Raw genomic sequence first — 25,274 nt, forward strand, 5'->3', positions numbered from 1 at the left:
GAGGATATGAAAATCTCATTAATTACTTATCCAGGGCATGCAGATGGTGCTAAAATCCAAGAACAGAACTAAGTCGTAGCTATAAGCATTCCAGGGAATGAATCATTAGGAAAGTGGAAGGGTAAAAAACCCTTAGAAATCTCTTTGATACAGAAGAAAAAATCAGCAAAAATTATGTAGAATAGGATAGTGACTGAGTGGCTAGACAAAGATTGTCTGTTTATCTATCTATCTGTCTATCTATCTATCTATCTATCTATCTATCTATCTATCTATCTATCTATCTATCTATCTGTTTAAAGTCTGTGAATAAATGAAGAGTGAGGGTAGCAAAATAAAAAGAATGCTATCACTGTGCAGAATATTGCAGCTGGGGAAAGTGTTGACTGATGCAAAGTGACAAAATGTTACACCTCAGAAGAGTTAACAGAAATTTAGTTACTTTACAGTAAAGTTATCTATGCCTATAAAGGAGCTTGTCTGGGAGGATCTCCCAGTTCACTGAAAATGTATATTCAGTACTGTTTGTTTTTTTTCTCCTGGCAAGGCATCAGCCTTTGCTTCTAATGCTAGAATTACTGCTGACGACACCAAGGCTGAATTAAAGCTTTGCTTACTTTTGTCTCATCTACAAGGCAGACATGAAAGCAAATACTGCAGATTTCTGTGTAGCTCATTGGTGCTCTTTGTAAATAAGACTGACAGGATGGTTGAATTTTTCAGAGAGATTTGATGGGCCAAGACAAATATCACCTTTTCTCTGTGATGCAGTTATTCTGGGTTATTTAGAAAGTAGTTGAAAAGCAGTAGTTTTGCTGATATCCAAGGTATTCTACTGTTGACTGTTTTGTACTAAGGCCTTTTATCATGTTACATAAATCTTGCAAAGATTTTTTCTGTCTGAAATATAGAACTGCTTCTCATTCAGGCTGACTAGTTTAAATAGCTAAGTACCAAAGGATTGCAACATCATAGTCCCAAAGTCTTTATTACCCTTGTGAAATGATACAATTTGCATAATGCCATCTGAATTGGAAATATAATTATTATTTAAATAATCTAACTCTGAAACATTTTCAGAAATATTTAAGTGCATTAGAAATACATCCAGGATAACTTTGGGGGATTTTAATGGATTTCATGGATTTTTAGTAGTGGATTTTAACCAAGTAAAAAGTGAATTTAAGCTGTAGTAATCAACGTATATGTTGCTTGCAATGACAAAATTGTTAGTAATTCTCTAGAAACAAAGAGATTTTGTAATACAAAATTAGTAATGTTCTGGGTTACACTAAAAGATGTACTTCTAAACAGTATCAGGGAAATCCTTTGACGTTTACTGCCATGGAGTACTCCGTTTTGTGTTTTCTTTGTATAGGAGACACACAGAAAATTACATTTCAAATATTTTCTTTAATAAGATATACCAAAAAAAGACTGCTAATTAAGAATGTAAGAAGGAAGCTATAGAGATCTCTTATTCAGTTATATAATCACCTAAAAATATTATGAAAATTTTGGTGAAGAACTATTAAAAGAACAGTTAATAAAACATTGATAGCCTTTGACTTTTTGGGTTTAGATATATAGGATACAGGCAATATTTGTAATTCCCTGCTCTTCACAGAGCTGGAAAAATGGACCTTAAAAGTGTGTTTGATTTAAGAAAAAATGCTAGTTACAACATGCTGTGATAGGAATAGGCATGACTATTTTAGAGCTGTTGATTTCTGCTTGTGTGGTAACAACCAATATTTAAGCAAAAAGTCATGCATAATTTTCAAGACAATTCGTTGGCAAGTTTTGACATTTTATTTCGTGAAAACTAAAAACTTGGGATTAAGTGAACATGAGAACTCCTTCAGCTTCTTTGTGCAGAAAAGGCTGGGGGCTTTTTAACCTTTGTTCTAGAAGCCTCTGATGGTAAATATATATTTAAGTATACTTCCTGTGTTTTAGCACCCCAGAAAGAAAAAACTGCCACAACACATACATTTGGCAAAGCACAACAGGCTTCTACTACATTCAAAGCATGACTGTGGTGAAATTAATGTAATAATACTATCTTTATTTATGATACATAATCAAAATGACAAAAAAATGAACAAGAATTAGTTTTTTCCCTCCTTAGCTTTACTAGGCAAGCTCATAACTGTTAGGCCAATGATGGTGATTTTCAACAGTTGCGGAGATAATGGCTGCTCAGAGATGTGGTGGAGTTTCCATCTTTGTGGAGACACTCAAAATTTGACAGAATATGACCTGGGCAACCTGATCTGCCTTCAGATCTGGCTCTGCTTTGGACCTTCCAAAGGTTCTTTTTAAACTAAATTATTCTAAGATTCTGTGACTGACAGCCAGCAAAATATTGAAATAATGGCTGCAGTTTTCCATCTTATTTGACAAAGTTGAAAAAAATTAAATTTAGTATGTCAGTTCTTGAAGATATAGTTGAATAAAAACATCTATGTAGATGAAAAGTTTAGACTGCTTATGAGCAGAAGAATGCTGTACAACTGTCAAACTTATTATTCATGAAAAATCCACTGATAAATAGAAGATTTGGGATAGACTAAAAAGATCTGCAGAAATGCAGAGGATATATCCTTTTTTTATGGTCTTTGTCTTGTATTTTTTAACATTCAGCAGTCTCTTGACTTGACTAATAGACTAAAAGTGACTCTAGATACATTTTTCTTACCATCACCATAAGCTGGGGTCCTGAAAATGGTTAAATATTGGAAAAGACAGTATTTTAAAGGCGAGGCACTGTATTTAATTTCTATTTCATTTCTGTTTCATTGAATCATTCTCAATTTACTTTGGTAGAGTACAGGGAACTGAAAAGCTGCACGACACTATATCCTAGAAATCAACACCTCTCCAGGAAGCACCCAGGAACCTCTAAACACTGCCCTTCTGAAGTGCCCCAAGACACTTTCCAGAATTCCTCCTGTTTTATTCTTCTGTTTTTATGTTGCCATTCCCTTTTCTAAATACCTATTTTGTACATTCTCATAGAATATGTCCACCTGTCTTCTTTGACCAAAATGTCATTAATTTATTTCATTCCATGTAAATATAGCTTTAAACAAATCCAGGTGAGACATGCCATGTAGGTGCAGCTGTCTACTTTTTTTTTGTGGCGTGAAACCCAGACTTGCCTTACCCACCTCCCAGGCACAGTCACTAATATCCAGCTGCCTGAAAGATTTCTTATATAATGAACCTGTATGGAGGAGGCAGACTCCTGGGTAGGTAGAAAGCAAAAATCCTTTTCTATCCACAGATTGTATGGCCTTCCTTTGGTGCCAATACAATTTTGCTGGTGTTGTTGAGTGGTCTGAGATAGATCTGTTGATTCTGGCAGTATTCCTGAGTACATATTCGTGTGTCTGTTTTCTTGCAATGCCACCATTTCGTGACCATTTTTAACAATAACCTTTTTGATGCACAATCTAGTGCATCCAATTTTTAGAATTAATAATGTGGAGAGAAGAGAGGGAGGGGTGTTTCATCAGGAAGGATCATATAGAAGGCCATTGTAATTGCCTGTATATTAAAACTGCGCTGACTTTGTTTTTTACAGTATTTTGGTCTGTATTAATTGTCGGTATTAGTGGCTACTATTAATATTTAACAGTGGCTTCTAAAGATGCCACTGGTGATGATGTAGAACAAAATGCTATTTTCCAGCAACCTAACGTTAGGATAATACAAGCCAAGGTGAAAAACCACTATGAGCGAGAAACAGGGGAAAGGGCAGGAGGGCAGGACAAAAGAGATGGGGAGTGAAGGAGGGAGATAAAGTTGTAGTACTATACAGCGACCACTTTTAAAAAACAGGCAGATTAAGACAGCTGTATGATAATTTTTTCAAATATCCTTTGGAAACTTGAAAGTAGAATGGCATAAGCAGTTTTATTGTTATGGTATATGCATACATTTGAATTTCTGACATTAATGTTGTTCAACAATGAATCATCTGTCTCAAGAAGCAGCTATAGTGGATGTGTTGCTGTCCAATTCACCAATCTGCTAAATTAAAGCATCATTGGAAGACTTTGAATTAATACTGTCAAAAGTCTAATAAATTTTAATTATAAGAACCAAAGCACTTTACTATGTCAAGATTAATCTTTAAACATATTTTATATCTGTTTTTTCCATGTTAAGGCTTGAATGAAATTAATCGCAAGCTAAAGGAAATTTTGTTTACCGCTGTCACCTTAATAATAGTTTGCTTTATAGTGCAGAGTATGTCAGCACTAGTTTTCTGAATTTGTACGTCAGAAAGGTATAATTCTGCTAACCTTCTAGAAGTGGTGTTGCTATTTGGGAACCATTTGTGTGGTTACTTTGTAACACACAGTTCTTGCTTCACATTCCATAATTCCTTGCCATATGTTGAGGGCTATTTAATAATTAGAGCGGTTAACTTTGTGAAGGCAATGTAAATCAATTTCCCTCTTACCTGAGATTATTGTGCACTCTTTAGTAAAGTTGTGCAGCTGCAGAGATTGGATATGGTTACATCTAACCAAATTACATTCATTTTTTAATATACCTACTTACATATTTGGTTCTGCATACCCATTTTTTACTTGAACCAGTAGAGATCGTGCATCCTTATCTGCAATTTGTTTGGAAAAACATGGATGCCTCATGTTCCATTTGCTTAATCTGTGTTTTTTACAAACTGTAAGTTAAGTTTTTTATAATCTTTTAGTATTATGACTAATAGACTTGATTGCAATTCAAATTCAGTGCCATGGACTACATGGTTCAATAAAAATCAGTTAAAGACTGTTGTGCATTGTAAAGCGACATCCGTATCTTGTAGACTGCTTACATTTGTGATCTTTGATGGGAAAGTAGTTTCTTGGAGTTACCTGTCTAAGTTTAGCACCTTCTTCTTTTTTAATTTAAAAAATTACATTCTCTTGATTCCTTGAATAGCTAGATGTCATGAAAGCAGTGTATCTTCTGACTGAATGCTTGACCTGTTGTTAGTTCTTCTTTTTGTTGATCTCCATTGCTTGGTGCTGATTCTGTCATTCATGAGAGGTGATTGTGTTCCAACACATTCCCTGCTTTTTCTTTCTAGTATCCATTCTCAGTTGTCCTAAGACAAGGACTAGCTGTTCTACTTCCTCAGACCACTTCTATCAGGAAATTTGGAGTTAATAGAGCTTATTAGAGTTATTATTTGTATCCTCTCAAGTGTGTGAGCCTCTCAGCACAACACCAGAGAGCAGGAATGGAATGGAGCAGGGAAGAGAGTCTGTGTTTATCTTTAAGAATTTAGAGGTGAGTTGAAGGGACAATTCCTGCCCTTAATACACCAGCATAATGTTCTAGATATTCATTCTGAGTGACAATCTAAAGGCTACTGGAGAAGCCTTTTTATGCTCAGTTTTTGAAGTAATTTATGTTTTTCAAAATTTAAAGGTTAACTGAATGAGAAGAAGCTGAGGAGCAGTTGGAGTGTGGTGTATATAAATGAGGAAACCCAAAAGTTTTAGCCTTAGATTCAGTGCTGTGTTTATAATGCCCTCAGGATGCCCTGCCATCCTGAGGGCATTCCATAGTGTTTCATGGACAGTACTTTTCTGTGTCGATAGCATTAGCTGAGCACCAAATAGCAAACTTCTTTATACTAGATCTTTAAATGAGAACTTGCTACTGCCTTGCCTCATACAATTTCTGAACAAAAGGGAGGAGACTTTCACCTGGAAAAATAAATAAATAAGTAAAAATGATAAGGGAGAAATATGAATGCCTGTTGTTTGAGATAAGGAAATGGTCACATCTTTAATAATCCCTTTCCATCTGCTGGGTGCTAAAGCTATCAGAGAATTCTTTATGTTTCTACTAGACATTTTTTCTTTAGTGACCGTAAAAAAAAGTGAACAGATAATCTTGTTTGCTACTGCATAATATGCTATTTTTAAAATAACCAATTATTTTAAAATTACATTCTGTGATACATGCTATCTGCATTTTCACAAAGTCATAGTATCTGCCTAGAAGAATATGCACTTTAAAAAGGTGGATTCTAAATAAACTTACATTAGGCATTGTTTCAAATAAAAAAAATACTGTTTTTTAATTTATGTCTGCAAAAGTCCAACCTGTTAATTAAAATCAGATTCTTGCCCCAGATATATAGTCTTTCTGCATATAGAAGTGTGATGGATTCTGAAAATCCCATGGCCAGCCAGAGGCGAATTCTCTTGTCACAGGCAAAAATAAAAGACAAATTTGAGGCTGCTTAATCCAAGCTCTGGGAGTATCCTGGGAGTATGTTTTAGAGGAGATTCTTGGAAACACTGTTATCTCAAACTAGCTTGGAGACATTCAAGTGACTCATCCGTGGGACTTTTGAGTGCTACGGTACACTTCTTGTAGACACATTGCACAGCCTTAGTCTAGACCTTTTTTATTATTAACTAGATAACAGAAGAGTAACTGACAACTCTGTAACATGTTAAAATAGGATTTAAAACAATTGCTCCATTGCTGACTATGATGGTATTTCTTGCTTCTTGGGGGGGGGTACTTATTTTATTTAAGTGTTAAAATGATTCTCTGTTGGATCAAGCCATGAACTCGTTGTTTGTCAGGACTCTTGTTTAGCAAGAAGCTTGTTATCCATGACCATTCCAAGAGCTGTCCTGCCAAGCAAAAAAATTTTAAGAATAAAAAGAAAGACAGCTTGGCAGCCAGTCTGATTTGTGCTATGTCTTGAAATCCATACCTCTATTCCTCCTTTTGCTGCATTTTAGCAACCATGAGGAACAGGGTCATGGAAAGAAAACATATGTCTACATGTTCTTATGCACACTAGATATTTAGGGTGTTAACATACACACAACCTCTAACTGATTTTAGTAATTCATGCTAGTTTTTATGAGAATATTAGAGTAGTCTGGATCAACATTAATTTCCTGTACTTCATAGTTATTTCACCTGGCTTAAAATAGGAACTGCTGACTGGTTGATAGAAGGATTATAATGCTGTCTAGGTTTGTTTGGTTTGTTTGGTTGGTTGGTTTGTTTTGTTTTGTTTTGGTTTTGACAGTGTGTCACAATCTTCTGAAGTACTATTACAATATTTTATACAGCATTACCTATTAAAAATATATTTGAGGATATGGAGGCAAAAAAATGCATTAAAAGTGCCCACTAATACATAGGTCTATTAAATAAAAGTACTACCTCTTTCTACCATTGGTTCCTGTCATGCTTGAATGCAAAGTACAAGGCTACCAAAAGATAAAAGAACTGTAGCTCCATTTTTAATGACTGTATGATCCAGGACTACAGTATCCAGGCACTAAGCACAAGACAGTAAAATTAATCTGTCTGAAAGGATCACCATTTTCAAAGCTTTCTTATGTCTGTTGATCTCTAGAGGAGCTCCCTCAGCCTTTTGGACTTTGGAACATGTGAATTTCGTACTTTCCTCTAATAGCAGCAAGCTTTGGGAAAATGCTTACTTCTGGTGGCAGAAGGAGTGTTTGCCACAGAACAAGCAAGACTGTCCTTCCCAGAGCTACGTCACAGTTTCTGTCAGCTCCAGGGTGACAACGTTTTTTGCCATGGCTGACCACAGAGGCATTCTCCAAAGGCTTCTGCTCAAGCTGGGCATCACCAGGGAAAGACTGTTTCATTGACTTCAGCGGGCTCTGGCATGCTACCCAAATCTTCATTAAATACTTAGCAAGCTAATAAACACTGTGACGGTGTTCATTTAGAAAAAGTAGCATGTAGTTAAAGAGTGAAATCCTCTATATGTTATCTGTTTAATATAGCAGTTTCTTGGCCATTCCAGCGTGAGTTTTGTGGCCATTTCACAGGTCCTTGGTTTTTTTGGGGGGTGTGTTTTTGTTTGTTTGTTTGTTTGTTTTTGTGGGGTTTTTTTGTTTTGTTTTTTTTTAATGTTTAGAATGCAGGAAGGTCCTGAAGGAGAGCCTCCTTTCATAAATTGTACTTTCACTGGCAAGTTGATATGTTGCCAGCATAAGCCAAAGTACCTCCTAAAATCCAACTTGAATAATGTCTAGGATGAGTGCTCTTGGTTAGAAAAGCAGCTGGGCCTGTGTAACAGGAGATAATCAAGAAATAAGCAAGCAACTAAAATCAAGTGAGTCTGAAGCCACCGTGCAATAAGACCATATCTTAAGAAGCCCAGACTTGGCTGCTTTATGACTGTGAAGAGAAACTAGAAGCTGCTGCTTTTTAAAAATGATACTGCTGTTAGGGGTAGATGTGGTCTGGTATACAGGAGGGGCTGTCAGAATGAGTATGTCAAATAAGATGGTTTATTAATGCTGTGGCTTGGAATAAAGCACATACATTAAACCTGAAAGTAGCCTAGAAGGGTAATGCAGCAGAATTTGCCAAGATGTTCCATGTTCCATATTTGGGGAAAAAAAAAATCAAAGAGAGGAAGGCTTCTAAGTTCTGACAATCAGAAATAAATTTGAGAAATTTTCTGCCTTACCTTCATGTTATGGTTTCCTTTCTAATAGCACAAGTCTCTAAGCAGAGTAGGCAGAAATACAGTTGCATGAGAACAATAACTTTGCCCTCCCTACTTGTGTGATGACACTGATTCAGGTCAGTTTAAATAATTACTGCTCTACTTTATCAAAGTCTGCTCCCTTCCATTTCCAGACTTGTTTGAGTGCTCTTGTTCTCTTTGTCTTCCTCTGTCTCATTATTTAGAGAGTGTTGGGACAGTCTGGTTCATTTTAGCTTTTTCATGCTCATCCAGTTGATCTAAACAATGGAGTAGTCCTATTTGTTACTCAGCCTGGTTATTATAAACAGTCTCTTTCCATCTTGCTGGAAGCTGTAGTGTCTAAAGGGACAAGGTTTAGTGATGATGTTTTATTTTTCATTCAAATGATGTTTAATTTTGATTTGCTGACAAATGTGTCCTGTGTTAGCTAAGTTTCTTTTAGTTCAATCTTTTAAGTAACCCATTTCAGTAAGATCACATTTCATTCAGCAAAACTCAACTATATTTTCAATTTCATGTTCCCATTGAATGTTTTATGCAATGTTAACTAAAACTGACTCACATCAGTAGTTTATTTTAGAGCTGACTGCTTTTTAGGTTTTTTTTTCCCATAGTGTGTGAGGATGTAATGAAAAGGGAACAAAGTGAGATTTGGTGGATTTCATGGTAGTCTGGCATTATGGGAACAAATTTCACATTGCCTGTGTGTTTAGATTGCCCTTCCCAATGATTTAGTTCACTTATTTTCAAAGTTTTCTTTTTTCCCTTTGTTAATTGTACCATAGTCAAGATTACTGTTTATAATTACCCAGTTGTTGCAAGCGTTTATACAACCAAAGCATCCATGTTCTATTAATATCTTTACAATGAATCTGTAAATTGGAGAAATACTCTGCTTAAAAGATAGGGGAAAAAATCCAAAAAGCTGTCTATATACTTAATTACTTCCTTAATCACTTGGCAGTGGATACCTCTGAGATTGTCAAAATGTTGCCGGAGGTGTCAAAAGCCTATGAAGTCCAGCAGTAACAAGTGAGAGTATCTAAATATCTTCTTTTCCCCTTGCAAAGAACCAATTAAATTAGACACTTCTGGGTTGCTTTGAAATCTCTCTCATGTTGAAGTACTGGCAGGATTCAAGCTAGGCACTGGTTGACTGACTGGCCCAATGTGATATGGGCTGCACCAGTCAGTACAGTAGCCTTCTCATCAGGGCTGAATTACATTCTAGCTTAAACTTCTTACTTATTCCCTACCTGATTTGGAAAAGGGATCTGAATCAATGTCTCCCACTTTCCAACCCTGCTATGGAGACAGAGTACTTTTGATCTGCAAAAGTGGCTTCTTCCACTGGAGATGTTTTCCTTTGTATAAAATATCTACATATGTGTCAGAGCATGGACTAAGATCTCTGTTTTTAATGTTGGACTCTAGAGCCATTCAGCCCCATTACAGACTGAAGGCTTAGATTTGTCAGTGCCCACAACTCCTAGACCTCATGTATAGTGGAATTCCTTGCTTCAGACAGCTGGGCATCCTGTGTGGAACATGGGTAAAGCTAGGCATATTGGCACACCTCAGAAATGGTGTGGGCATAGCCTTAACTGTCTACAAAGGTGGTACATAAAGTCAATAAACTGAGTAGGGATCTGTCAAGCTGAGTGATTAAAAATGCTGAAGAAAGCATGCAGCTGAAGCCTTTTCTTACTGACACATGAAACATCCAAGTTTGGGGGTGAAAACATTACCAGTTTCCTCCTCGTCTGTTCACAGGGGTGTTCATCCTCTAGAGCTCATGCCATTCCTCCTTGAAAAGAGCCATGAGAGTAGCTGATAGTCAGATGTAATGGAAACCTCTTAGACAGGGAGCAGCTCTAGTCAAGTGCATGCTCTAATTTAAAGCAGAGACATGAACTCAGTTACTGTGTGTTGGGTTTTGCCTTGACCACAAAGGTGAATTTTCTAAGACAGAGCATGCTTCCTCAGTCTTTGGAAGGAATTGTTCTGCTTTGTGTAAATAATTAGATATTGAGCAGAGGCTTCAATTTATGTCTGCTATATCCCATGAGAATTACTAAGCTGTTGAATCAGTCTTTTGCTTATTTTCTTGCTTTCTCTCTCAAAGTCTTTCTGGCCCAGTAAATTTGTGATTATTTATAGTTTGAGGAACTTGTTGGGACTTGGTTGAGAGCCAGTTCTTTAAGCTGCTTGGCAGCATTGGGATATTTTTGCCTTAAGGTGAAAATATAAGCAGCCAGGGAATTTTAGGTACTGACAATATTAGACAGCAATTTAAGACTAAAGGGGATTCAGACAAATATAAGTGCAAAATTTAGTCATTATGATCTGAACCACAGAGACATTCAGATTAATTTTATTGATTTAAATGGAAACCTGGAGCTTAAATAACTTTGTGGAGTTTGTCCAATATACTTAAAGAGATAATTGGGCACCAAAATCAGTCTTTAGCCCTACCCTTGAGTGACTTTCTTAAATTTGTGGAGTAAGTATATAATAAAGTTAAAACTGAATCTCAAATGTCACTTGTATCCAAGGCTCTTCATTCCTAGGACCCTTTGGAAATGTGTTTAGTTTTGTCACCTGAAGCAGTAAGGTTTGGAAAGGTCTCTTGGGAGAGAGAGAAGAAAAAGTAGTAAAGATAATGTTTGTGTGTGATCTGCACTCTTCTTTTTGAGTGAGTTAAACTACAAGTCTGTCATGTGCATGTGAATATTATCTTAGTAACTTGTACATGTTCTCTCAGCACAGTGAGAATGTTGTATTTTTTCATTTGCTATCTAGAAACAGTACTCTTACGGTTTGCACCAATGTCTTTTACATATAGGACAAATGAGAGTAAATACTGACTGTGGCAATATACCAGATTATTTGAGTTGCAGATGTGCCTACATATCATTCTGTGCACATTTTGTGGGTAATCTACACCTAAAAAAAGCTGTTACCTTTCCCAAGTCATATTTTCTGCTACAGAAGAAAAGGGAGTTGACAGTTTATCTGATTTTTTTTTTCAAGGTTGATGTGTGTTTTTTTAATGGTCAAAAAGTCTTATTCATCTCTAGAGATACACCCACATTTAACTGAAGTTTTGTGTCATAGTAAATTCCTGCTATTTTGTACCAGTTTTATTCATTTCAGAATAACAAATAATACTTTGCTGAAATAAAAGGGTGAGCTTATACACAAGCCAAGTATTCTTTCAGTCTAAATGACATAATGGTGTTTATGGTATTGCTTTACAGGACTGCCCAACTTCCTGAGTTCTGTGTAGGCCTTTGGAGGGTCTCTGATAGATTTTATATGAGGCTATTTAGTAAGTGATATAGTGTCTGTTAATAGATATAAGCTCTTCAGAGGGAAATCAGTTAGGTTCTGTTAGCCTACTGGCTTTCAGATCCTGTATCTTTCTTCAGATATTTTCTCCAGAATATATTCCTGTTCTAGTCAACACCATGAGCAACTGAGTACACTGCATGATTCTGGTTTTATTTACACCAAAGTGAATCAAGAGAGCAACTGTTAATAGTAACATTTACAGATATTACTAGGTCTTACTGATAAGCTTACTCTACACACAGTTGGTTAAAGATGGAGTTTTGAAAGAGAATTATGGCTCATATTATGAAATTGTCTTGCCGATAGAGTGAGACCATTGGAAGTGAAGTGCTGATGTCAAGGAGGGAAGTGAATTTGTTTCTTTTCACAGCTGGCTTCAATTTACAAATTGAAAATGTATTTATGTAAGGCATATGTGGGGAAACTGTTGTAATTTAACAGTGGATAATGAATGAAGATGCTGCGTAGTTGGATAAATAAAACTGTCACATAAACTGCCAAAACCAAGCATATAGAAATGGCAGAACACTATTTTGAAATATCTGTGTTCCTGTGGATTTTGCTTCTCTTACGGCTTCAGGTTGCATGACCTCCTCTGACTCCCATTCCCTGCCAGCCAGTCAGCCAGCGTCTTCAGCTGTCAACAGACACACTAAGGAGCTTGTCAGATAAGGGCAACATGTTGAATTGGAACAGTGTTTGATGGATTAAGACCCTGGCTGTTTCACCTGTGCAATTTCTGACTTATATTACGAATGACATTTTCAAAGCCTTTGGGCAACATTGCCAAGCGTGCCCCTGGAGACTATATTACAATGTCAGAATAATGTCAATTCTAGTTAAATAATTTTTATAGAAAAATAATTAAAGTAACATCAAGCTTTTGACAGCATTTCCACAAAAACTCAGAAATCCTCAGATAAGGCTCCCATAGCACTGGAACTTGACCTCCTTTTTTTTTTATGTAATTAAAGAACAGTATTTTATTTTCGCTTCTCTTTTTCTTTTTTTTTTTTTTTTTTTTTTTTTTTTTTTTTTTTTTTTTTTTNTTTTTTTTTTTTTTTTTTTTTTTACATGCTGTAGCAGCTCTTTATTTACAGCCTTACAGTGTTCTCATGGGTACTATTAATTCTACATCTAAAATAGTGTTTGTCAGAAATTTTTTCGTACTATGCATTGGAACTGCACATGTATGTTTTAAAAGCTCTGTCCCACCAAGAATACTTTTGATGGCTTTAGATTGCATCAAAAAGATTGCCTTCTTTTTTAGCTGCCCAAACAATGTATTTACAGTTTTATTGACTGAAAATTCAAATTAGAAAAAAAAATCCAACCCAATCTACTAACCTGTTTTCTTGTGAAAACAACCTTTATACATTAATCAATAACATAGCCAGCTTCATGCAAACAAACATGTGGAACCTTGCTGATGGTTCATTCTGAAGACTTTACAATGACCACACTCCTTTCTTCTCTTCTTTTAAACATACATAGAATGAACCTCTTTTATCCCTACTCTCTATGAAGAAAGCACTGTAGATTATTTTGGTGAGAGGAGGAATGAGCAATACACAGATCATTCTCAAATATGAAAAATAGTCAGAAAATTAAAATGATCCTGCCTCAGAGTTCTCCAGGAAAGGGAGAGCTCTCAGGTATACCCAATCCTGCATTTCTAGCTATCTCACATAGCAGATCTCTCTGCACCACGTCAGAGATTCAGGCAGCTGAGAAGGGACATTTGAATGAAAGTGGAAGTTTTAAAAACTGCCTGACAGGCACCAGGCCAAAGGAACTTGTTCAAAATTGTAATGCTGCTGTGGAATTTTCCAGTTTTGACATATTGGTACATGCTGAGGAGGGACCTTTTCATCTGACTTTTCTGATCATCTCCATTACTCAACCTGTGTTGATCTAGACTTCAGCCACTGCAAATTCTCTGCCAAACAGCTTGCTTCAGCTGAGCCAGCTCTTCTACCGAGGAACAAGTCAGCAGGACTTCAGATCATCATAAAGGGTATCCCCACAGCAGGAGAGCTGGCATAAAGGAATAGACAGTGGCACTGATATCAACTCTAGCTGAGCTCTGAACCACTTTTCTAATTTTTGACAAGTAAATGATGTTGACATTTTCCAGTGTGGATACTTAGTGTTGGACAGCTATAGCTAGATTTGGTAAATACCTGTACTTCACTTTACTTACACTTAATTTAATCCTTCTGCCTCAGCTTTCCAAGTATGGAAAATTAAAGATAATAAAATTATTATCTTCAGAGAGGAGTTATTATAATTAATGTTTTTAAAATCCTAAATGTAATTAAAGTACCCAGTAAACCTTCCAGCTAAGGATAGATAAGGATGTATAAATCTTCTGCAATTTGGTATATTTATTGCCTTTCCTTACTTTCTGATTTATTTTTTTTTCTGTCAGTAATGATATCATGTCAGTTCAAATAAGGAAAGGGAATCAGAAGAAACCAGTGCTTGAGAAGCATGTGAAATATGATCTTAATAGTTACTGCTTTTATTACTTCCAAAGGATATGCTTTTCTTCCTCTCTTTATATTAACTTTATTGACTATTTTTTGGTCAGTTTATCTTTGGCTTCTGTAGTCTGAGAAGTTGACCTGATCTAAGTTAGGTAAGGCTTCTCTTTTAACATTTCCTTCTTTTGTGTACTTTCCTCTTTTCTTTTTTTCCTGCCTTCCATCGTTGTGTTTTCTTATTTTTCCTTTTCCCTCAATCTTCTCAATGTAGTAACTTTTCAGCTTCTCTTGCCCCTTTCTTGCTCTGTTTCAAGACCCTCTACCTACTCCATTTTCTTCCATGGTGTGAGGAGAAGCATCCTGGTGGGGTGCCTGCTGTCAGGGTTAGCCCTCACCTCAGGAGAGAGAAACTGAGTTGAAACTCACTGCTGTCACCATTGCCTGCATTTATGGTGATTAAGACAGTTTTGGCAAAAAAGAGAAGTAGAGGTACACAATTGATATTCATCCATTCCCAGTCTTGAGGCTATCGGGGATGACTTTGCGCCAGGAGTTTTTACACACATTGTGGTCCTTATCTTAATCATGATAATCTGAAATGAAGATATTGCAGCTGAGGGTCTATAGATAGCAAGCTCCTGCTTCTCCCATTCACCTCCTCTCCGCTCCTCAAGTCTTGATTTTTCATTTCAAGGATCTGAAATGATTTGAAGTGAGTAACACACTCCAACAGGGGGAAACTGTTGTAATAGCATTAAATGGCAAGTTGTAGTCAATATGTTTGTTCTCCTCTCTGTCTTCTCTGCTCATTTCTGGTGGAAGGATAGATACAGAAGTGTGTAGAAATAATATTATAGAATTTGTTGGGTTTATTTTTTTTTTTGAATTTAAAACTTGGAATGCAAGGCAAGCTTGAAGATGTCATGTCCTGTAGTTTATTATATGCAAATTTTAAAATCATTCCCATATGTCAAATAATAAATCAGATGCAAACAAAGGATAGCAGTAGAATAAGGTTATAAGAGGACCATGCTTCCAATTATTTGGGGGGTCGGGGATGTGCAGTAACTTTGTTGCCTATAGTAGGGTTCCTTCAAATTATACCAATATAATTGGAATTAGCCTTGGTGCTCTGCTGTTGGGATACTTGATTGTCAGCTGTATTTTTCTAACACCAGTTTTTTTCATGGAATTGTAATTACGATTTTGTATTGTCATCACAGTACAGTCCAAATTTCACAGTTGGTCCCTGCAGCACCGTTTTACCTCCTGAAGAGTAGCTCTCTTGTCTCTCTTCCGTTTCATTCCTGCCTGTGCCAGGTAACCATTTGGAGATAATAATCTTTTTTTCTGGACAGTCTCCCACTGACAACATGAAGTCACTAGTCCTCTGAACTGTAACTGTGGTTTCTGTTTCTTCGGCCAGACCCATACTTTATCCTTGTGGAATATCAAGAACAGTGCGGACTCAGCAACTTTTGTTGTCCACTGACATAAAATTTGTTTGTAAGATGTTTGGAATAGAAATCAACTCAGCTTGTGTAAGGATGGTTCATAAGGTATTACTGAAGTCTCTATCACACAAATAAACGTATCTCAGGACATGCGGAGAATTGTGCTTTTGAACTTTCAGAGTGACACATAGTAAGAGTCAGCCTTTATTTATTTCCTTAAAAAGCAGAGATGATACTGGAAAAAAGATTCTTTTTTGTAGGAACATCTTTACAAAGTCCTGAATTCTAGTGTTTGGTTGAAGAAGGAAGTTTCCTTATAGATGACAATGCAGGAATGTTCCTTGCTCATGCTCCAGAAGTTTTCTGAAAGCACTATATCTTTGCTTCTCCCTTTGAATATGCACTGCTCCCCATGCAGCTGCTCAAGGAACAGTCTTGGCCTTTTCCCTGGTGGCTGGTAGAGCATCTGCTGTCATGGATGAGCACCACTGGTTTCTCCCAGTAAAGGGCAGGGATTATACTGTTGGCCTCAATGTAATTTTAAAAGTAAAATTTGTCTATACCGTATATTTGTCAAAAGGTAGCTTTTAGGAAAACAGAAAATATTAACTATTCATATTAAATGATGATTAAATGTGGAAATCATAATCTAACAGCAGGATCACTTGTATAACAGGCAGTTGTATTATTTTTAGGAACAGGAAATTCTGTGATGAGTCAAATTGCACTTCGTTGTATTCAAATTTTTCTTTTCCAGTCAGTAGCTGGCTTTAAGGCAGAAAATTCCTTGTGTTGACTGTCTTGAATGCAGACAGTAGTTGGCAACTGCTGTAAGAAATTTTCTGCAAGTGTGTGCTAACCCTCTTAGTGAATATCATTCTATTTTGAGCCTAATTGAAGACTCAAGATAGAAAACTCAGCAATTATTTTTCCCTGCTGTACAATATCTAATAGTCTGATTTCATGGCTGTCTGACTACAATGATTAGGAAGAACATTTTCTTATAGTGTTTACAGTACCATAACAGTGTTTCAGGAGCATCGTGTATCAAGGGAAGGAACTATTATGTCAGAATATGTGCCACTTAAAAACACACCCAATGAAAAAGTAGGATGCTGCTATGTGTTATATTTGGTGTTGTCAATAATTGCTTTGTAAGCTTTTTCTTGTCTTTGGCTTTGAAAAAGCTATTAAGGATGAAGAAAGCAGCCTTCAACTAGAAAAGCTTTAATAGGAGTGATCTGCAACAACAGAGATAACACCTCTGCGACAAAGGCATTTTGTGTTTAGAACTGTACTTCCATGTTAAGTCCAAGATGGTGTGGTTGTTTTTGCTGGTAGAGAAATGGGAAATATGTATGTAGTTGCTGATCATTGTATAGTTTTTTACCTGCAACAAACTACTACCTAGGACAAACTCTTGTCTGATAACCTCTGTGTTAAGTGGGACAGAGACCCCCAGTTTTTACACCAGAATATTGATTAGGAGTAGTAAACAAGAACAGAAATCTCTTCAAAATGTCCCATAATCTTGCATAGAAAGTTAGAAGAAATACTATCAATTTAAAATGTTTGCTTGTTTTTTTTTTCTTTTTATATCAGATAGTATTACTGAAGTCTTCACTAACATCTATGTGACCAGTTTTGGACCTGTTTCAGATACTGATATGGTGAGTTGCTGAATCTTTTGCATATACGGGTAAATGGTGTAAGATATATACCGCTAAGTGCCTTTAAGCTTGTATTCTGCTTTGACTTACTGTGAAAAAATTTGGAACTATTTAATTGAAATCAGAAAGCACCAAATCCCATTTAGTTCTGAAGCTGGCAATTGGTTTATAGATGTTACATGACAAGTATGCTTGTATTAGCAGTTTAATTTGGACCAGTGAATCTTCTGATTGTACTGATTGCACTGACTGTACTTTGGTTTCTGTTCTGAAGCAGTCTTGAAATGAGTGAACTGAATTCCTCTTGGATGAAAAACTGGAGTGAAAGGTGCACTGTAGGAGCACCCCTAATATTGGCAACAGACTGAGGGACCCCTGATGGAAGTCTAAACTTCTTGAAAGATATAGATTAGAAGTTGGGTTATCTGCATGATTGTGGTATCCTACAGATCTATCCACTGTTTAGTAACCATTTAAGGAAATCAGTGACATTAAAAAAAAAAAAAGAGAAACTGTCAGAATATTGCTCTGGATTACAGTTTTTCATGAAAACATTAATGGTAAAAACCTCTGAGGCCAAGAATTCTTTGTAGGCTTATGGCAAATCATAGAGAGATTAGGGAGAACATCTCACACTGAGAAGAAGGATCTGTTTTCTCTAAAAGGGAAGGGAAGGACAAACTGAAACTTACTTTAACTGCTTATTATGCCCTGATCTGCTCAGCAGGTTTAGGAGAAGGTTGGTTCATTCTAGGCAGTGTGTGGGAGAAATAACAAAATTCTCAGAAGGTTCAGTAACAAAGTTTTACTTGCAAACTTAAGAACATTAAGGTAGAATAACACAAATACTTGAATACTTGGCAAATTCTAAAACAACATCCAGACAAAGTAAGGCACTTCACAAACTTCAGCTTAGCAATCTTAAACTTAGCCAACTTTAACTTATCCAGATGCAACAAGGCACTTACTAAGGCATTGACTGGAATATTTTAGTCTGTCTTAGAATATATTTTGAGAAGAAGAAATTAGGAGAAGAAAGAGAGAAAGACAGGAGAAGAAAGAGAGAAAGAAAGAGAAATAAAGGATAAGCGTAGAAAGATATTACCACCCATGGATCCAGTGACGAGACTTCATAGCTGCAATCTTGATGTCTGGTGGTTGAAGTGATGGTCGCAATCTTGATCCATCGGGGGCAGAGGAAGCCCCAGAAACATGAAATCCAATGGATTAATATACGCTCAGGTTTAGGTGGAGTGCTCGAGTACCTCCCCTGGGGTGGGGAGTTTTAGGCTGTCTGTTGCAACATTGTGGATCTTTTGCAACAATGCGGATCTGTTGCAACACTGTGGGTCATGCACAGTCCTCTGGTGGAAGGCCACAGAAATGAGTCTGGGGGCACTTTGGTTATTTATGACACCTCCTAAGACATCACAGTTGCCTGTCACATCAGTGTAGTTGAGCCAATCATGCCCCATCAGAAGGGATCAATACCTTCAGGCCTACATGTGAATGTCCCAAAAACTCACCTGGGGGATATTTTTACAAGTGAGCCAGTTATACCCCGTCAGAAGGGATGAATAATGTGAACATCCGGATACCTTCCCAGGGGATGGGCAGTGTACAACTGAGACAGTTTTGTAAGGGAGGAAATTGGCATGATAAAAAGATGTCCCACTTCTCAGGATGAGCTTCTTATCGGCCTCTTCCCTTACCTGACTCAAAACCCAGCTTCCTGCTAAACAAAGCTTTATTTGTCATGGGCATCTTCCGGTGCTTACACCCTCTGCACCTGGGCTATTACCTTGCTCATCATCAGCAAGGCACCCATTGCTTTTGCAAGTGGCTGATTAAGCCTTTACCATTAACATTTCAGTCTCTCACACTATCCTTCCCATTCCTGCAAGAAATTATTTTTGAAGTGTTTTGAACATTCATTATTATATATGACATATGAAATACTACCTAGGTGTATCTGTAGGAATTAAAAATGAATATTTTTTTTTAAAATCAGGCAATATTTCTTTTTCTATGGAAAACTTTTAGATTATGCATCATACAAAATAGGGAACATCTTGATGTTATGAACTAGTGAAACCAAATTATTTCTAGTACACTGTACATTTAAAAAGTTATTTGCTCACTGACTAACAGGTAATCATAGCTCTAGAGTATGTACTTTGTGGGTTTTTGTGTTTGTTTTTTTGTATGATAGTTTCAGTTTTCAACATCTGTTTTGATAGTGATGAATACATTACTGAAGCTTCACAATAAAGACCATTTAATAGGAGAAATAGATATTTATTTTCTTTTTGTTACTGTATAAGTTGCTGATTCTCTCATGGTGTTTTTTCCTAATGATTTTAAATTTCTGAAATTGCTCTTATTTTATTACTAATTAAAAAAAACAACCAAAATAACCAGGTATCCACAGCTATATACAAAGATGATATGAACATCTTGACCTCATTGGTCTAATATCTCAGGCCTTCACAGTGTTTACACTTACAGTAGTCCTGTATAATGGGGAGATGATATTAACCTACTTTTAAGGATTTGGTACTGAGGCACAAGGACACTTACTTAAGGCTGTGCAAGTCATCTGTGCTCAAATGGAAATTTAATGAAAACCTTCCTGAGCTTATTCCCTAACTCTCCAAACATTCTCAACATCAGTGGGTAAATGTGTGGAGAACTCTGGGTGTCCATTTGCATAGACATATATAACAGTGCAATAAGGGATCAGGTTGTTTGATGCTACAGATCTATTCAGAGATGTTAATCAAAGCAGAGTGCAGTGCATCAGCACTGTAATGGGTAGGTTTATTTGCAGATATAAGTAAGAGCAGTTTAATTCTTATTACTACAAGCTTCAGGGTTAATTTAGCTTGTTCTGTTGATAATTATAAAATCATTTTGAAACATGTGAGCAGTCAATCAGAAAATTTCAACATGTGAGTTTTGAAATAATAGCTTCCAAACTATCACATATTCTGTCGAACATGAAGGTGACATTAGAGTTTTAACCATGAATACTCTTTCATTTAGGAACTGTATGACAGAACTGATAATGTAAACTGTTATGCAGAGTATTCATTGATATTTTCTTCTGTAAATATGGGAAACTAATTTTTAAAATTTCCTCTTTAAAAGGCTTCATTTGAAAAATAGGTTTGACTATTGCCTGTGTCCTGAATTTTCAGAGGATCCCAAAATTAACCTCAGATCTCTTCAGGAAGGTTGGGTCACAGCCCCTGAGGTCCTCTGCTGTCACAATGTGAATGGTGAGGCCTTCAGTCATATCAGATTTTTAGGCTGAACACTGCTGCTGTCCAAAACTCTCATGGATATCACTGCCCCTAGGATTCCTTTCCCTGGGATTTCTCATAGCAATGAAAGGCATCAGATGTGTGACTGTACCCCTTTGCATGATCTATTTTCCAGTTTGGTATTTTTTCCCCTTGGTTAGCACCTTGTGAAGAATAATGGTACTTAGAAGAAAAGCCTTTTGAAAACAGGAAGGGGACTCTCTGCTGTGAGAGGTGGCTAATACATGCTTTACAGTTTGGAAGAAGGAGGTGGCACAAAGACAGTGATGGGTGGATTGGAGCTAAGGACAGTTCTCACATAGTAGTGTTGATTCATGGAGTTCATAAAATGTCATTCCAGCCTTTGTTGGTTTTGAATTGGTAGCAGTTTGTGAGGTTTCTGTTTTTCTCACTAAGTCTATCCGTTCCCATTAATGATAATATAGTATTGTGTACAATCTGTGACTCCATATGATTTCTAGAATGTAGGTTCTTATTCATATTCTCTGTATTTTTCCAGTATCACAATTTTGCAAAAAAATAATTAAGTCCAGGGGAATTTGATCTTTGATTTTAAGTCAGCTGAAGTTGCCATTGATAAATCCAGGAGGTAGAAGCTGAGGCTGAGATTTTTCTCCAAATGTGTTGGTCCTTACTGTGGATTAACATCTTCACTAAGTTAAAAAGATGTTACTCTCTGTTCTGACCAAAATAGTCAGCTACCAAATTTGTTCACTCTTGGCCAGGAGTCTGTTGCAAACTGTGCTTTAAATGAATGGCTGTGACTAAAAATTTGGGTATCTATATCAGTTGTGTCAAAGAAAAGCTATTGTATGTCAAACACTCTGTTTAATGCCAAATATACAATGCCAATATACAAGAAATTTCAACTTTGTTTTGTAAACTAGTGAGAATCAAGGAAAGTAAAGCAAAACATGGGATTAAACAGATTTTACTTCCACTCTTCTGTCTTTTTGAGCTGTTATTTCTCACAAATGTTTAAGTTCAGTATTATGATGCTATGCCTTATAGGCTTTCAACCTTATCAGTGATACAAATTTATTTTGACATTAGCCTGAGAGAAGAAAAGCTACATTATTTAGAAAAACAAACAAATGAAAAATTGGACAGAACCACTGAAAAACAAAGCATCTCTGAATTTTCTAGAATTATAAGGCTAAATTATGATTAAAGAAGCTAATTAAAATATTTATAATAAAATTAAAATATTTAATATTTGAAAATTCAGAGGTAAAGGATAATTTTCATTTGATTATAATTTGTAGGATAAAAAAAGGATATAGTTTAATTTAAACATTAAACCTGATTATTTATTTGTTTAAAAAAATTCATTATAAATCTATCTACTGCTTACTCAGATTTCAGCACTGAAAGCAAAGTACTTTTACTTCTTTTTTTCACGCTTGCTTTCTTTCCAGGCTCTCTCAACACTTTGGCTTCTAAAATTTGCCACATAGCCATAGACATAGTAAGTACTGATGTCCATAATAGAAAAAAATAATGTATATAATAAATGAGAAACTGATTTACTCCTCAAGCAGTAGTTATTGCATGTAAGATTATATAAGTACTGAAGTCTGCTATGAGAAAAACTTTGTCAAGATTTAGCCAGATTTTGCCTCAGAGCAGTCTTTCTGATTGATACTGGGAACAGTCTTTCCTGCTTTCATACAACACACAGTTAGTAGGTGGCAGGACTAGAATCCATTTAGCTTGAATATTAATACTAACAAGCTTTCTGAAACTTTTGCATTTCAACTTTCAACCTTACATGTTCACTGTCGTTGGGGAATTTTGTTCATTGTGATTACATTTTTTGTCTCTATTTGTTTGTAAACAACAATATTTCCTAGTTTCTTGATGAGAGCCCTCCAGTTTTTTACTTTAGAGTCAAGGAACAGGAACGTTTCTCTGTAGAGATGGTCATGCACAGCACACACACTTCTGTCTTGTCAGTTTTCAATTGAAATGTCAATAAACATTTCTGATTCTTCAAACAGAGCCAAACCAGAAATTTTCAATGAAGGCTGACAGTCAAATCCAGAAGTGACCAGAAGGATTGTTACATTATTTCTCACTACAACTGAGGATGGTTCTTTAGAGAGAGTGACTGAACTGGGAACCCTGTTTTTGTTTTTTTCTGTCTATTTTTCAGATTTCCTCATTCCAGTTTGTATTTCAGATTTTGGGGTTTTTCTATGAAACTTATTTTTAACTGTTTCAGAGTCTATTAGCTAGAATTCCTTAACTGGAGAGAAGCTTTACAGGGGTGGTATGATATGTAAGTCTGGGCGGAATAAGGGAATGCACCAAGATGATTTTTTTTTACAAAGATTTCTTTGTAATTACTTTAACGTAGATATTATTTTAACTTGGTAACAGAGGACTAAAAGTAAAAGAAATTATAGATACACTTGGCTTTTTTGGATATTGAGGAGCATCTAGGTTGTGGTTTTATAACTGATATGTTTCTGAAAAGTCAATAAATTTGTTGCTTTATTACCTTTTTTTATTGGCTCAGATCATTGCCTTTGCAAGTTAAATCCATGGGCTGAAATTTTGATGAGAATATCTCATAAACTCTTGCAGAGTTTCTGTCCTTTTATTCTGTTGGGAAGGCTTGTTCCTCTGTGCAACATCCTGCCAAGTGGATTAATATTGGAGATTGATTTGTCAGAGGCTGTGTCCAAGCCCTTCACCGACATTAGCTCTCTGTGTACCCCTTGTTTGAATTCCTGTTTCCGGCACCAGCAATCAACTGTGTTTCAGGATTGCTCTTTCTCCATGTCTGAATAAAAAAGGATAATGAGAAGTGTTTGTGTTTTCAGTCATGGCAGTGTGCATAATGTCCTGTAGTCTCTTTTCTAAGTAATCCCTACTCATATCTTTCACATGCCTCTCTTGCCCTCTTCAGTACTTCTTTTAGGCTCAGAGTTCATTTTACCTCAGGTCTATAGAAAGAAAGAGAGAGAAAATTATTCAGAGAAGGCCCTTTTCATAAATGAATATGAATAGAAAGACATTCTCTTCCCTAGACACTATCATTCAAACTGGTTAAACACATTTTTCCAGACTTTTTTTTTAATACTCCATGTTTAGATTCATCGCTTAGACAAAAATGACTGAAGTTGGCAGATGAAGCAGAAATAAAAGGCTTGAAATGAGTTCTTCAAATACAGGAAAATCATACTACAATTCCCTAGAAATATTCCACATATTCTTGGTAGTATTAAAGGTCATATATATCTGGAAGACATTACTTACGTATTTAAAAATGAATATATGTTCCTTTGAAATGCAGTGTTGGGATAGTGTTTCAGTTTTTAATAGGGCTGTTAAGGGTTTTGATAAAAAATAACCCACATTGCAGTTTCAAACCACAGCCTTCCTTTATCAGAATATTTTCAAGGATTCTATTCACCAATGTGAATTCACCCCAGAAAGACCTGAAAGAAATTTTTGGCCGTTTGCTATTTCCTTCTATCTTTTGTGTTGTGCACACATCAGAAGGTAAGTTTTGAAGAAGAGCAAAAGGACTCAGCTCATTTATCTGTGCAGTGAGATTTGATGTTCGATATACCAATAGAGAAGTATTTGTACAGAGCCTGAGTAATCAGTGCTCATGATTGGAGCACTGAGGCGGTTTGGAGGAGAACTATTTCAGTCCTGATGTTGTTAGACAATTATTTGTTTTTAGAGAAGAGATAAGTAGAAAGTAAGATGGATTGTTTGTCCAGTCTGGTAGACAGGCCCAAGTAAAGCCAAACCATACAATGATGAACTAGGTTATGCAGATTGTTGTAGTGAGTTAGCCCTTGTGTATGTCATCTGCACCATGCATTGATTGCACCATAAATTGATTTGCATCACAAACTTGCACTCATCAAACCCACAAATATCAGGTTATAACAAGAGTGCATATACTGTGTAGGTTAGTTTTCTTTGCATAATTGCATTTTTTTGAGTCTAAAACTCCTTGATTTCTGGAAAGTTGTTTTTTTGCCTAGATGCATACCGATCATGTTAGTATTCAACAGTAGCAGACACATACTAATATTGTTAATGTTTTTAAGCTAAACTGAAATAAAAATTACACGTTTCCTTAAAATAGATATGATAACAAGAATTTACTTTTTAAGAAGTAAAATTATGAAATTATACTAATGTCCAACTAAATATTAATATGAAGACCCTATATTAGCTAGGTGAGATTTAGGCCCATGTATCTGAAGTGTTTATCTTATCAATGTATCAACCACAGTATTTCTGACTGTCTTTAAGGAATCAATGAAAAGATATATGTGCCATTTTCTGTTTACTTGTTTTTAATTTTTTTGTATTTGCCTTTTAGAAGTTTTATATTTTATGGTATTTAAAATTTGCTTTTGTAGTTATAAATGTGTGTCAGTTAGTGGCTTTAAGAGTGGTAAAGAAAAACATACTTTAGAGAACTG

The 25,274-nt window shown here is 36.0% G+C and overlaps 1 protein-coding gene across 2 annotated transcripts in view; it reads left to right on the forward strand.

The window, feature by feature from the left end:
• Positions 1-25,274, forward strand: part of GABRA2 (gamma-aminobutyric acid type A receptor alpha2 subunit) — a 63,133-nt gene that overhangs the window by 8,280 nt on the left and 29,579 nt on the right. For both annotated transcript variants that reach the window (XM_017805408.1, XM_017805414.1), the window contains one exon: positions 17,427-17,494. In XM_017805408.1, coding sequence (XP_017660897.1) covers positions 17,427-17,494 — 68 coding nt within the window. The remainder of the gene's footprint in view (positions 1-17,426; positions 17,495-25,274) is intronic.

The sequence above is a fragment of the Lepidothrix coronata genome, unplaced genomic scaffold, assembly GCF_001604755.1.
Source record: "Lepidothrix coronata isolate B3197 unplaced genomic scaffold, Lepidothrix_coronata-1.0 Scaffold0, whole genome shotgun sequence".
In the NCBI taxonomy this organism is placed as follows: Eukaryota; Metazoa; Chordata; class Aves; order Passeriformes; family Pipridae; genus Lepidothrix; species Lepidothrix coronata.